The sequence below is a fragment of the Notothenia coriiceps genome, unplaced genomic scaffold (assembly GCF_000735185.1).
Source record: "Notothenia coriiceps isolate Sejong01 unplaced genomic scaffold, NC01 NC01_scaffold00004662, whole genome shotgun sequence".
NCBI classification, from domain to species: Eukaryota; Metazoa; Chordata; class Actinopteri; order Perciformes; family Nototheniidae; genus Notothenia; species Notothenia coriiceps.
Window position 1 is genome coordinate 6,233 of NW_011337363.1, and position 14,335 is coordinate 20,567.

A 14,335-nucleotide genomic window follows, 5' to 3' on the forward strand; every position below is an offset into this window, starting at 1 on the left:
CTCCTCTCCTCCTACCTCCTCCTCCTTTTTCTCTCTTTTCCTACAATCCTCTCTTGCCCCCCCCTCTCCTTTCACAAATCTGTAAACAACCGCCAAAAGGCAGGAGCCCCAACTGACACTCCAGTCAGCAGCCTCTCACCAACGCCTCGGTATACGCACACACACACATTAGCATATATGCCATGGAGAACCTCACTCACACACATGTATGGCTACTGTAGAAGGGCCTACAAAGGCTCTGCCAGTGTGGTGGAGTGTGTGGGTGTGGTGTGTGTGTGGTGTGTGTGTGGTGGGTGTGTGTGTGTGTGTGTGTGTGGTGTGTGTGTGTGTGTGTGTGTGGTTGTGTGTGTGTGTGTGCTGTGTGGTGTGTGTGTGTGTGTGTGTGTGTGTGTGTGTGTGTGTGTGTGTATTAGGTTGTGACTTGCAGTGTACCATCTCCTCCCCCTTCTCGGTTTTTTCGCCATATATCTCGTGAAAAGACTGGAAATCTGCTGTTTCCTGTGTCTCTGTATATGCTCACTCCCTCAGTCTCCCTGGTCTTTAAATGGAAAAAGAACAAACTGTCCTATTCTCGAGTTTAAAGCAGAGTGGGAAAGAGGAGCGCAGAGAGAGAACACTCCAAATTTTGTTCAGCCACTAAAGTTTATGGAACCCATATACCTTGTAATATATGTAGCCAATTCTGTTTGGTTAAAACCCAATTATATCAACGTTACTCACCCGACCTGTAGTTTTGTGACCGCATTAATTTGAGGTTTGCTTATATACGTTATATCCGAAGAGAAAGTGGAAACTAAGCTTTCTGTCTGTAATGAATTCAAATTATAGAGCTGATATAAGCTAAGGTTTTCAAGCATTGCTCTTATTGTAAACCAGTCGTGTTAGAAGAAAACTTGAAGAACTGAAATGTAGTTGTCCCGAGTTCATTAGCCTATTACAGCACATTTCCATCAAATAGAGAGCAATTCAAAATGATTTGATTGGTTCTTGCTACCAGGACAAAGAGAAATGGTTATCCCTTTGTTATTCTCTTTTGTTTACATTTAAATCACTGAATCGGCCTTTAAAATAAGTCACATTTTAAAGATGTGAAGTGGTTTCAGGTTTGGTCCAAGAGCCATTGTGTGGATGCTATGGATTTTACTTTAAGTGTCTTTAAATATTACTGAAATGTCTCTTGTTTTCTAAGTTGAAGAAGCAAGGTGACTTTTCTTGTAAACAAACTATATTTTTAGATTCAGTCATTTATCTACAAAGTAGCTACAACTCATTTTTATGTTAAGGCCTAATAAATGTATAAATGTATAAATAAATACTAGGAAAATGGAAAATAAGCTCAAGGACATATGTGAAGGAGTATTCATAAAGACTGAAGCGATGATATATCTAACTTCAGTTACACAAGGCTACATAATTATTCAACCGTGGATATTCTGTACCTGGGTCAGCCTCGTCGCATTAAATGTTGCTACAAAGAATTAGTTTGGACATCATTACCTACTTTCCTTAGGTGAAGGCCCAGTTTACACTATGCTAAAGGAAAAAGGAATTCAAATGTTCACTTAGCATTAAGAAAGCTCTACCGGCCTTTATCATGGCTGCCACTTACATCTTTACCATCCTTTCACTCAGTTAAAAAAACATTATGCCACTGAAGCATATGTTTGCTATCATTCTTCTTCTTCACTGCCTTAACTGACACATATCCTGGCATAGCAATGGCACCAACTGTCAATCAGTGGAATAGCTTGAAACCAGTTGGTGAAAATGCGTATGATGTCGTACACGTCCTTGTGCACCTGCAGGGAAACAAACAAACTGAGGACCCACTTGTAAAAACATTGGGCTTCTACAGGGTCAAACACTCCACAGGATCCATTTAACCTGTTACAGAAGTGCTGATTGTGTTGCCCTGCAGGTCAGATAGAGAAGTGGCTCCAACTGCTGAATGTTAATGTGAGGATCACGTTCGAGCATTCCCTAAAGCTCCTCCTAACATCGTGCTCTTTTTCTAGATGACTAAATATACTTTTTCTTTCTTAATTGGAGCCAATGAATACAATTACATATGACATCTGTAAATAACTGAGTGTGTCCATGATATTTGGAAGCTCATTATATCATCTCGCAGTGTGTTTATGGTACAGTGAAGGCACAGTGGATGGCTAGTGTTAAGTGTTTCCACAGACAGCCGAGTGGAAATAATGTGTAGGGGTTTATTGGGTGGGGTATGTTGGCCGGCTAGAGTGGAGCTTAGCAGTAATGTGATTTTGAAGGTGAGGTGGATTTAGTGTGAGAGTGAGAGGAATTGGTGTGTAGAATATATTCAATGTTTAAACATGTATAATTCATTTAACTTTTCCTAACATCTCTGCCCTTGCCCACTTTCTCTCTCTCAGGGTACATCCCCAGCTACCTCGAAAAGGATGAGCCGTGTGTGGTTTGTGGTGACAAGGCCACAGGCTACCACTACCGCTGCATTACCTGCGAGGGCTGCAAGGTACACACGCACACGCACACACACACACACACCAAACGTTTCTGACACAGCAGGTTCATAACCCTCATATCTGTCAGAAAACCTGATATGAGGCCTCTGAGGTCAGATGCTTCTACTAACTCATATCTAACACACACTCAGGCACACACACTCTGAAGCAGTCTCTTCAAAGTAAACACACAGCAAGGTCAAAGACACATTGTGTACAGCCACGGAAAGATGATACATACACATATTTATATAAACCTGCCAGTCTGTCTCATCAGCTCTCACCTCTTCCAGTTGTCTTCCTCGCTGTCACTCAGGCTCTGTTCCTGTGTGTTTCCAATGGCATGTTATATCTGAAGGCCTTGAATGTGATAGTGAGCATTGATGTAGTTGACGTATGATTGATTGGATGACATCTTAAAATAAAGTATATTTAAACACATCAGATTCATGCGTCAATCGTAGCACCCGATCATGTTAAGATATCCTGAAAATGTGATAACGCCAGCATTTAATTGCAATTTGAAAACACTTGATCGCACCTATAATAAAACCCAATAATAGCAATTGTAAAGTCAAAACATTTCCTGATTGAAAACATTATTTCGATAATTCATGAAAATGTCAGTGACCGTAATATCTTACAGTTGGATCAACACTGTTGATATATGATTAGCTTTGTGTTACACATCCGCCTTTAATTAATTACATTTTATAACATTTCATTTATTATTATTTATATTTTGTTGTATTTATTCAGTGTCTTCCTTTGTTTACCTGAGTGATATCTGTTAATTATTTTGTTGTACTTTATTATCATACGCCTTTGTTTAAAGTTTTAATAATGTTATTATTATAATTTCATTTTACAGTATAATGTAATTATATTGAAAGGTTTGCTTGTTTTATCGAGTAAAGTGTATGAGTTCACGATATAATTCATGTAAGCCGACTGAACTAAAGGCTATTATTATTATGTATATTTAAAGTACACAACATATAAAGTGGAGACGTTTAGACTTCTTAACTCAAAACCACCAGAGGATTATGAATAGGGATCCTTTCATGGATTTTCTATTTGTAAAGACGGGGCCTGTCCAAAAGTATCACCGCTTTAAATGTAAATCTAATTCCTGGGTACTTGGATTTATTTCCTGATAGACCAAAGTTAGCCTCACCTTACATTGAGAAGTAGACAGTAAAAATGTCACTCAGGACATTTTATTACATCACTGGTCAGGTTATTACATTATTGGGTTTTATTACATTATTGGGTTTTATTACATTATTGGTCTGGTTAAGTGCACATTTATTATATTTTCAAGTTTTACTGCATTTTCAGGAAAAATATTACATGATTGGCTGATACAAGGCCTAATTCATGAATTTAAAATGTCCAGCTACGGTTTGTTTGATTCCTACGCTGTTGCCTTCCAGCAACTACAAGGCTCAGTTAACATTTACACAAATTGCCTCATTTGCTAGCAAGTCAGGTACAGAACAAATTCCATTAAAGATCTTTTTCTGAATGTGTTTTATCACACAGCAAAAGCAGCATTGTTAATTAAAATGTGTTGGCCAGCTTGTTATTCACACTGCAACAAACAGCAATATGTGGTAGAGACAACGTTTTTATATATAGCCTCACACTTGTCCTTTCAACGACTTTGTAAGTGGCTCTCTCCCTCAATCTTCATTAAATGCCGCTGCCCCTCGCTGTGTGTCTGCAGGGCTTCTTCCGTAGGACCATTCAGAAGAACCTCCACCCCAGCTACTCCTGTAAGTACGATGGCTGCTGCATCATCGACAAGATCACCCGCAACCAGTGTCAGCTTTGCCGCTTCAAGAAGTGCATTGCAGTGGGCATGGCCATGGACTGTGAGTGCTATGCATTTATACACACAAACACACACACACACACACAAACTCACTCACACAGAAAAGAGTGATTACAATGTATAAATACACGCTAGATAGAATATAAACGTTCTCTGTTCCAACTCTATAATGCATTATAAACCAGTGCATTATAATTAACCCATACCACTGTATAATCACAGTTCATAATGCTTTTTGCAATACTTATAAGCATTATAAACATTTTATAAGGCCAAGTATCACAGTGTCAGTGTGAGACCAGCAGTTATGAAGTCTTACCATACTTGACCTTTGATTAGTTATTACAAAATGTTATTGTTGACAAGACTTATGAACACTTGTGTGTGTTTATAACTATAGTATACAGTTTACAGTAAGCGCATTCATTCTGTTAACACTTTCTATGACACCCATGTCTATGATGTAATTAATGTTTGGATTTCATAATATGCATTACAGACATGGGAGTAGTATAAAATGTTACCGTAAATTGTTAATTAATCTGAAAGTACACATTTCAGATTGTGTTTTAAAACTGTTGCTTTTTTTTAAAGAAGGGAGTGGTGCAGAAGGGATGCAGGGGACATAAAGATGTGAGGACTGTATATAGAAGCGTTGTGTAGAACCTTATATAGAATCTGCATCTCTAGACGATGTGCAGACGTTAGGCAACACGCAAACTAATTACATACCTCTTCTATGCTTTCTTCCTCTCTTCCTTTGCTCTTTCTTCCTTTCCCTCTTTCCCCTCCGGGCCTTCTCCTCCATCTCCCCTCATCTCTTCGCAGTGGTGCTGGATGACTCAAAGCGGGTGGCTAAACGGCGTCTGATTGAAGAGAACAGGGAGCGACGCAAGAAGGAGGAAATGGTGAAAACCCTCCAAAACCGTCCAGAGCCCACTGACAGCGAGTGGGAGGTGATCCACCTGGTGACGGAGGCCCACCGGCACACCAACGCTCAGGGCGCACAGTGGAAACAGAAGCGCAAATTCCTGGTAAGAGGAAAAAAACTGCCAATTAAAGCACTATTTACTAGTTATTTTATTATCAGAACAGCATTGTTTACCAACTAAAACGTTCCACTTTCTGTACGGTTACAAGGTGCCGTAGCAGCAAGTTTACGGAATTTAATCAAGTTAACTTCTCACAAAATGTTTAATCATCTATTTCAGATTTTAAATGATAATTGTGGTTAATTTCAATTTGGCTCTTATTTTTATAGCTATGGCCATATTTGACCACCTTGCGCTTACCAATTTAATGCTGACAGACAAAGATTTTAGATAAGTTGTAAAACTGATACAAAACTATGCCCTGTTTTTGTGTTTGCCCCCTGTTGTTTTACCTTTCTCCTTTGAAAGCCAACTGGTTGTCTCACCCCTCCTGTTTCTTGCCCTGTCTGAGAACTAATTTCAACCCTATGGAAAAGCTGTAAACAAAATCTACAGATCAGAGGATGAAGCTGTGTTTATTAAAACAGTGGTAACAAGCACTCAGGACTTGTTGACTCTGTTTAAGTGCAAAAACACTCTAACAGCTGCCACAGGGGTGATTCCACACTGTAAACGATGTAGTGCTGCTTTAGTGTTTGTACTTCAATGTTCCTGTTTGTAACCCCTTCAGAACCTCGCAACGGGCGAGTTACACAATATCCTCACACAAACAAACATTCTCAGTCACAAATGACAAGGTTTCATTTGATCTCGGTGAGCTGCAGCTCTTCTTTTTTTAAACAAAGCTGACTGTCATAGTAGCTCTTTCTGACTTCTATAGCTCTGTATTCCCAGCTCTGTGTTTATTGCTCTCTTCTCTGCAGCGTTTTGGGGGTTTATTCATCTTAATCCTTCTGGGCTCTTAACCATCCTTAATTCCCTTCATAGTTTTCTTTCACATGCTGTATTGAGTCTTTTTTACTTTAATCCCCTTACCAACTTCACTTTATTGTTTTCTCTCTCACTGTGTCTACCCTTACTTTCCCCTCTATTCATGCCCGTCTGTTTTCTGTGGGCTTCCTCCTTATCACAGCCAGAGTAAATCCTCAGTTATGAGCGCAGGGTTGTTGGCTGTCAGGGTTTCTCTCTGAGCCTCCCTGCTGCGCTGGTGCTCACATTCATCCTGGACAGCCCTGCCTGGTATCATTCACAGACTCAGGCGCTGACCTCATGTTCTGGCCCAGGATTATCTGGGGTGCTTACCCAGTTTTAAACACTCATTACAAATTTCATAGCAGCATTGGACCTGAGCTCAAGGTGAAATCAATGGGCTTCCTTTTTTTTATATCCACCCGGGGATGTGTAGGTGGGTGTAAGATTGGAGAAATGAGGGGGTTTCCTTTGGAGAGGGGTTTATAGCATGTGTACAAGCAAGTACCGGGAAGGAAGTTGCTAGGCAACTAGAAGGAAGTGGTCTGGAGTGGTGGGAAGGGGGCCAGACGGGAAAAATGTAGGTGAGGAGGTTTGAAGCTTCAAGCTGAGGAAAGAAATGTGAGGATTTCCTTAAAAGAAAGGCACATTTGAAATTGGTGTTAAAAGTTAGACTTTTTCCATCCTCCACTTCATGAATCAATCTATAATATAAGTTAGATTAAGAAATATATGTATTTTAACCCTTTAAAGCATGTCTCTAGAGCAGGGCTTTAAAAAAAACTGGATTTAAAAGACAGTCATCCATGCTTCTGTGACATACAGTATATCTTCGCCCTGAGCTCGGCTCATCGAAAAGGATAAACTGCTCTATTTTACACTGGCTTCACCCACTAACGGGGCTCTGGAGGGTACAGCTGCTGAACCCTGAACATCTCAATGTACATGCTAAGCCAACCGGGATGAGCTTTGTTAGTCCTGTGGGGACGGCAGCTTTAAAACGGAAGAAGCGACACACACACTGTACTTATAGCTCACAAATGACGACTCCAATGAAGCGCTGATTACATTAAGTTCTGCATCAATATACGCAAAACACTGCATAAAGAAGAGGAAGCGGCAAAACTCCAATCACAGACAAAGTACCCAGGATTTGTTAAATTCATTGAATGTATTCAATTTAAGTGCTAACCGACCATGTACACCTAATGACTAATACACCTACTCACCAACAATTTAGCGCATCATATTGGCACTTAAATAATGATATGTTGGTACTCAAGCGCAATTTTCACTCCTGCAAGACAACATTAAACACTCTTCCCATATGTGTCTTATTTAACTGGGCCCCCATATCTGCAAGAACACATTGGTCTGAGTTACGGTTTCATAATGTTCTCTCTCTTACGCTCAGAATCACATTTCTAAAAGAACGCTTTTACAAGACATTAATCTACATTATATGTGTAGGACTAGTCATGATTATTGATTACCATTTGTACATTCAAAAGGGGAAAATGTTAACATACAAACAAATGGGTTTGCATGTTTATTCTCGAATAAGAGGCAGTGTCTGCAAACTGACAAAACATGCAAAACAAATGATTTGATTTTATCCATGTGAAGTAAATAGAGCTTTTCGAAAGTGTTCTTTAAACAATTACTAAGATATACATGCTCATAGTAATGATTAAGTATGAAGGCAAATTGATATTTACTACTATGAACTCCTTACTCGTATGTAACTCTCCAACTGCTATCTTGCTAGCAAAGGTCAGACTACATTTATGCTCCAAGTCTTTTATTTAGTTTTCCAAGCCAAGAGAAGCATAAACTCTCTTTGGCAGCCTTTCAAATCACACATCTTTTTCTTCAATAAACTCATGAACTTTATCTCAAGCCGCTTGCTGTTGGTCTCAGCAACATTAGATAAATGAGACGGCTCTATTGGCTAGCGTAAAATGTTCTACTCAGCTATTCCCAAACTAAATGAAACAATCAGATGTTCTTGTGTGATTCAGTGCACGGAGGACATATGGTTTGAATTGAATCCAGACATTCAGAATGTCCTGTTCAAAGATATCGGCATTTTTCAACAACAAACTTGCAGTTCTGCAGTCATAATCTTATCATCTTGTCACGCAGTGCAAATTTCTGTACAGTGTGTTCGAACATATTATTACCAGATGATAACTATATTTCCGTGAAGATTGACCCAAGGTTAGGATGTCTATATTTGATTGGAATTCAAGTGTCCTTACAGTGGACAAAAGGTGAGTTTAGACGCCGGAAACCTCATTGACATGTTTGGATCAACAACTCAAAACCCAGGATATTTTCATCTTTCTGAAATGTAAACGCTCAAGGCATTATACCTAGCTTTATCATTATAAAATATATCTTCATCACATATTATATTATTATATTTTTATGTCATAAAAAATGAACCATGTAGTTCATAGCAAAGTGATGAAACCATCTGAGCCTGATAAAAAGATCATGTATCTTCCCTGGCTCCACTGGAACCATCTTTCTCACACTGATCTATCTGATATAAGGGCAACAGTTGAATCTCAGCAAATACTATAACAGACATACAATTAAAAAGCTCCCCGCCTTTCTCCTCCCACTTTAGCATGCGCCAACTCCCAGTCTCTACCGGGGTTCATGTTAGTCCAAATATCATGTGCCTCTTCTGGGTAATTTAGAAAATGATTTCCCTTTTCCATACGTGACATAAAAACAGTTTCTTTAGGAATGTTGAGCCCACATTGAGCTTTATGATATCTCCAACATCGTTTAGGCTCCAGACTAACCAGTCTGTACAGCAGGAAACACGTAATCCCTCTCCAGCTCTGCGGGTACAGCCAAGTGTTTTCCCTGGATGCCACCCAGATGGCCACGTAGTAAATAAACATACATAAACAGTTGCAAGAACATCTCCTTAGTCCATGAGAAAGCACATACAGTATGAAAATGTGAAGACCACTCACAAACCCAAATATATGCCTGTGCACGGAATCATCACACACATTTCTGTGATCACTTGAGCTCCAACAACACGTGTAGTATTAAGATTAGTTTTCTTATTAAATTGCTTTCATAGATGACGGATGGTTAAACAGTCTTTTCATTAAAAGTGGGAAAGCTATCTTGAATTTTAAGTATTAAGTATACAAATTACCAAGAAGCACATAACTCTCTTGGTTTAAGCCTTCAGGCTTTATTGTGTTTTCATCCTCTGAGATTTTGTTACATATGTTTTGACTGCAGTGCGGTGTTATATGATGTTTTTGTTTATCATAGAACAAGATCAATCATTCAGTATCTGACCATGCAGATAGTGTTGGTTTTATTTGGCCAAACCTCTCTGAGATTTCTGCTGCCACGCCATGGAATTGAAGTCAATGGCATTTTTTGGGTATTTTAAAATGTAATTTAAATCACCCAGAATCTCTCCCCCTTTAGTATAGGTAATCTGACATATAGACCTGACTGTGTCTTTGAAACTAGGGCTGCAGCTAATGACTATTTTCTTTATTGAATATTCTGCCGATTATTTTCTAGATTAATCGATCAATGGTCTATAGAATGTCTTTTTTGTCAGTCCAAAGCAGAAGATATTAACTTTATTAAGGTATTGAATAGAGGAAGTAGGAAGCCTCCTTATTCGAGATGATGACAATATCATTTGTTGTCATTATTACCTGAAAAACCTCTGTGGATTCATTTATCAATGCAGCGCCAATAGAGATTATATACAACTAAAGTTCATTTTGTGGATTAAACAGGAGTAAGTAGGTTCCATTATTTTGTAGTCTCATTTATCTCAAAACGTAGACAAATAAAATGAAAACTGTCTTCCTGGCTTAATATCACTGTAGATAGCTTAAGTCAGAAAATATGTTGCTCTAAACAAGTTTAAAGAGACCCTAAAACAGTTGGAGGTGAAGACTCCATGTTATTCTGCCATCAGTGTGAGTAGTGTCTGGTGAGTCTTGCGGTGTGTTTTCAGCTCTGAACCTCAGCTGCTCTCTCCAGAGAACCATCCCCTCAGCACTGAAATGAAAAATGCCACTGACCTCACCGAGTGAAACAATGCTTTTTTTTGGCTCTCGCACAACGACTTGCAGCCCATCAAAGTTTATACTACTATTATTTAGATTTTCCATCATTTCTCAGCTGCACAGCTAAATGTGCACTGATTCCCTCTGGATGGTGATTGATGGGTCATTGTGTGAGGTTATTATTTCTATAGTTTTATCTCAGCCCGGCCTCAATTAATGACTTCGGCCTTGACACGCGGTTTATTCAGTGGCGCGTGAAACAATATCTTTCATAGTCACAACCTCCATTAACACAACTCTGTAAACATATGTATCACTGATCTGCAGTTCCCCACAGCAGTCCTCCTGTAAGTAAGCGCTGTCTGCCGGGTGACATGTCCCATTCCTCTCTCTGAGCACAATCTTCCGTCCTTATCTGGTAAATTGGTTTTAATTTGTCTCCCCAAGGCAAGCGAGCACTTTGTAGAAAGGATCAAAAGGCTATAAAAACCTTTCAAAGTGTGTTGTTTTTGCCGCTATATTTTTCTCTAAGCCCTACACCAATCTTATTGATTCTTCTGTAATCCTATTTTAGTCTTCTGTGCTCTTTAATTCTGAAAACACACCCATTCTCCACAATGAAGCTTGTAATGTACTCTATTGTCCTGTCGTAGGGATCTGTGCTTAATTCACTAAGCTCAAATTTGCTCTTTTCTCCTAGTCTATTCAAACAAAACGACATATTCTGTATCTACCTCATTTTGAATGACTCCAAAACCAACTTTGAAAACTATTACTTAACTTACTTCCTTACTCCCTGTGTCGCTCAGCCCCAGGTCTGTTGGTTTCTACTCAAGACGCGCATCTTTAAAAAGGTGTCTTGAATAGGTTTTTTGCATTTTAATTGAAATAAAAAGACAGCCTGAAATAGTCTGAAACTGGTCAATATCTGTATGGAAATTGTGCATTTCTTGGGGATTATTTTCAGCAGTGGATTAATACACATTTTGGGGTCTAGTAAGTATTTTGAGGCATACAAAACTTCAGTAATGTGCTTTCATCGCCCATTACAACAGTGTGGCTCATTCATGTGTTTGAATAGGTTTTGCGAAACAATGGAAGAAAAATATAAAGTCATAACATCTTTATTAATCGGTTATTTTGTCTTTAGTTGTGAGTCACTCCACCTTTTGATGTGTCTGTTTTGTTCATGTTTAATGAAGTTCAACTGGGCTTTAACCCTCTTTTTATGTTTATGTTCCCTTATAGCCAGAGAAAATCGGCCAGTCCCCGGTTACTCCCACGTCAGACGGAGACAAGGTGGACCTGGAGGCCTTCAGCGAGTTCACCAAGATCATCACTCCTGCCATCACCCGTGTCGTCGACTTTGCCAAAAAATTGCCCATGTTCTCTGACGTAAGTAATGGTGAACGGTGTAAAGGGCGAGAGAGGGAGTCTGACACATGCAAAGAAAGATAACACACAGAAGACAAACCAGTGAGTGTGTTAGTGGAGGGGATGTGTGATTTAGGAGGTCAATTAGTCTTGCAGTTATTCTATTTTAGGAGGACACCAACAGTAGGTTCCAGAGATACAGACACTATGAACAACTTATCAGTAAGCTGTGGAAAAAGACTAATGTTCTCTGGAGTAAGGGTCAAAAAGATTTCACACATGCAATTCTTTCAGAAATCTTTGCCTGTTAAAACTTGAGCCCCAGAATGACCATTTGTATATCATTAGCTCACCGTGTGTTACCTGAAATGCTTGAATACAATTGTATTTTTAGTGGAATGCCTCAACAGGGAAGAAGGATTCCAAAAATGTCGAACATTCTTGATGAATAAAAGTAGCTTGGACTTCATTACACTTGACGGGTTATGTTTGAACACAGAGTTTTAGAATGAATTGTGCTTTTCCTAAGGCCCCCATTTACTTAATTTCATCAAGACTCCTCTCAGGGTTTTTTAAAGTGTATCATTCACCACAAAGGCATGAGATTAGGGGGTGAGCAATGACTATCTGACATAAGAAATTAACATTTTTCGCAGCGTATTCCCCTATTTAAAAAAGAAAGCAGGGATAAATATGCAGATCACTTACATGCATTTACACTTTTTTGACTTGAAAAACACAGCCAGCAGTTCTGCTCCTGTTGGCCCCGCCTTGATTAGCAGCGTGTAATCATGTTTCTTGTCTCTGCCGCTGGTAATGAGACCTTAGATTGGATAATTATCAGGGAGGCTGAGTTATTGTTTGGTGGGACGGCTGTGTGTGTCAGAAAGAAAGTAAACCAGTGTGTGAGGCACAGTTGTAACTGTAATCCATTACTGCTTTTGAGAACATAGATCTGTGATGGTTTTGAAAGAAGAGATCGTCGCTTTTTTAATCAGCATATTTTAAAGTCTTTCAGATTACCCTATTATATCAAATGTTTATATTATGATGGACGCTACTATTCAAATGAGAGCGTAAAATATAATACATTTCTCCCCACTGCTGCTGGATAATCTATTCATTTTAGAGATGGAGAAACTAAACAGGTGCAGATAAGGATGCAGTAATAATATTCCAGACATTGGAGCACATAATCTGTCGCGTTCAATATGCTATCTATTCTTCACAATATAATAGATTACATTATGAAAGGATCTGATGAAGGAGGTTGAGGGAGAGGACCTTTTTAGCTTCCATGAGATCTGTTCATGCCACTACAGTAAATTACAGATAAAAATGCGCAGAAACACAGCTGCTGAAAATTAAGCGTGCCCTCCAGGTACACATTTACAAGACAAATCAGACAATTAATGGCAATTAATCTGCTCAGCAGTCGAGATCAGTGAAATAAGAAACAAGCTTGCATTAAGGTGAGATTTAATTCAGCGCAGCAGTCTTTAGATTTAATCAAATGGGTTTCAACTCAGAGATTCTAATATCCATGTAAATCAGGGTGTATTAGTCATAATCTGTGTTCATCAGGGGAAAAACATATCTGATACTTTTCAATACATCTTCCCGTTCCTCCCATCTGTGCCTTCCTCACTTATTTTTCTCCCTCTATCTAAAGTATTTCCTGCTCCATGCAGCAGTTTATCTCAGTCACAATGCTTCTCATCCATCTTAAGTGAAGTCAAGTGTAGTAAATGAATGAGAAATTAAAAAAATGTGTTGTTTTGTTTTCCCTCTCCATTTGTGCAAGGCATTATTCTTGTCTTTTCATCCCCAGAGGGATTGTGTGTGTGCTTCAGTGTGTTATCATTCAACTTTGTTTTGTTGTAATCCAGGAAATCTTTTTTTTGTGGAAAGTAATAAAGGGCAGCGTGAAACGCCTCTAATGAAATCCTTTGTTCACTTCCACAACATAGTGACAACACTCGCGGCAGACTGGGCTCTGGTTTCAGACAGAGGGTGAAAAGAGGTGCTGCAGCACAGGCAGTATGAGAAAAATAGAGAGCTTGTTAAACCTGGCGCATGGAGACATGTCACAGTTGAGGCACTTAATGCAAATACGAACCTGAAAATGAACTTAATAAGACCCTGAAACCCCTACTCTAAAATGAATGAGAAAACTGCACCCACATTAACTGTTACTGTATGTAACATTTTCTTTTTGTTGAAATCATCCACCAATATCTCTGTAATTATGGTGGATAATTCCATGGTTTTCACAGCCTCAAAATGCTAAAATGTGTCCAATATGCAAATTCTTAAGAGATATGAATAACCTTGCATTAAATGTTCAATTTTCCCCCAGCTACCGTGTGAAGACCAGATCATCCTGTTGAAGGGCTGCTGCATGGAGATCATGTCGCTGCGAGCCGCCATCCGCTACGACCCCGAGAGTGAGACGCTGACGCTGAGTGGGGAGATGGCCGTGAAGCGGGAGCAGCTGAAGAACGGCGGGCTGGGCGTGGTGTCGGACGCCATCTTCGATCTGGGCAAGAGCCTGGCGCAGTTCAACCTCGACGACACAGAGGTGGCGCTGCTACAGGCCGTGCTGCTCATGAGCTCAGGTTGACTACTTCTCTAAAACTTAACGCTGCATGGCTGTGACTCTCCTCT

The 14,335-nt window shown here is 39.5% G+C and overlaps 1 protein-coding gene across 2 annotated transcripts in view; it reads left to right on the plus strand.

Annotated features, from left to right (window-relative positions):
* thrab (thyroid hormone receptor alpha b) overlaps positions 1-14,335 on the plus strand; it is a 34,002-nt gene that overhangs the window by 5,905 nt on the left and 13,762 nt on the right. For both annotated transcript variants that reach the window (XM_010767737.1, XM_010767738.1), the window contains exons 4-8: positions 2,400-2,500; positions 4,219-4,366; positions 5,155-5,360; positions 11,543-11,689; positions 14,028-14,286. In XM_010767737.1, the coding sequence (XP_010766039.1) occupies positions 2,400-2,500; positions 4,219-4,366; positions 5,155-5,360; positions 11,543-11,689; positions 14,028-14,286 (861 nt within the window). The remainder of the gene's footprint in view (positions 1-2,399; positions 2,501-4,218; positions 4,367-5,154; positions 5,361-11,542; positions 11,690-14,027; positions 14,287-14,335) is intronic.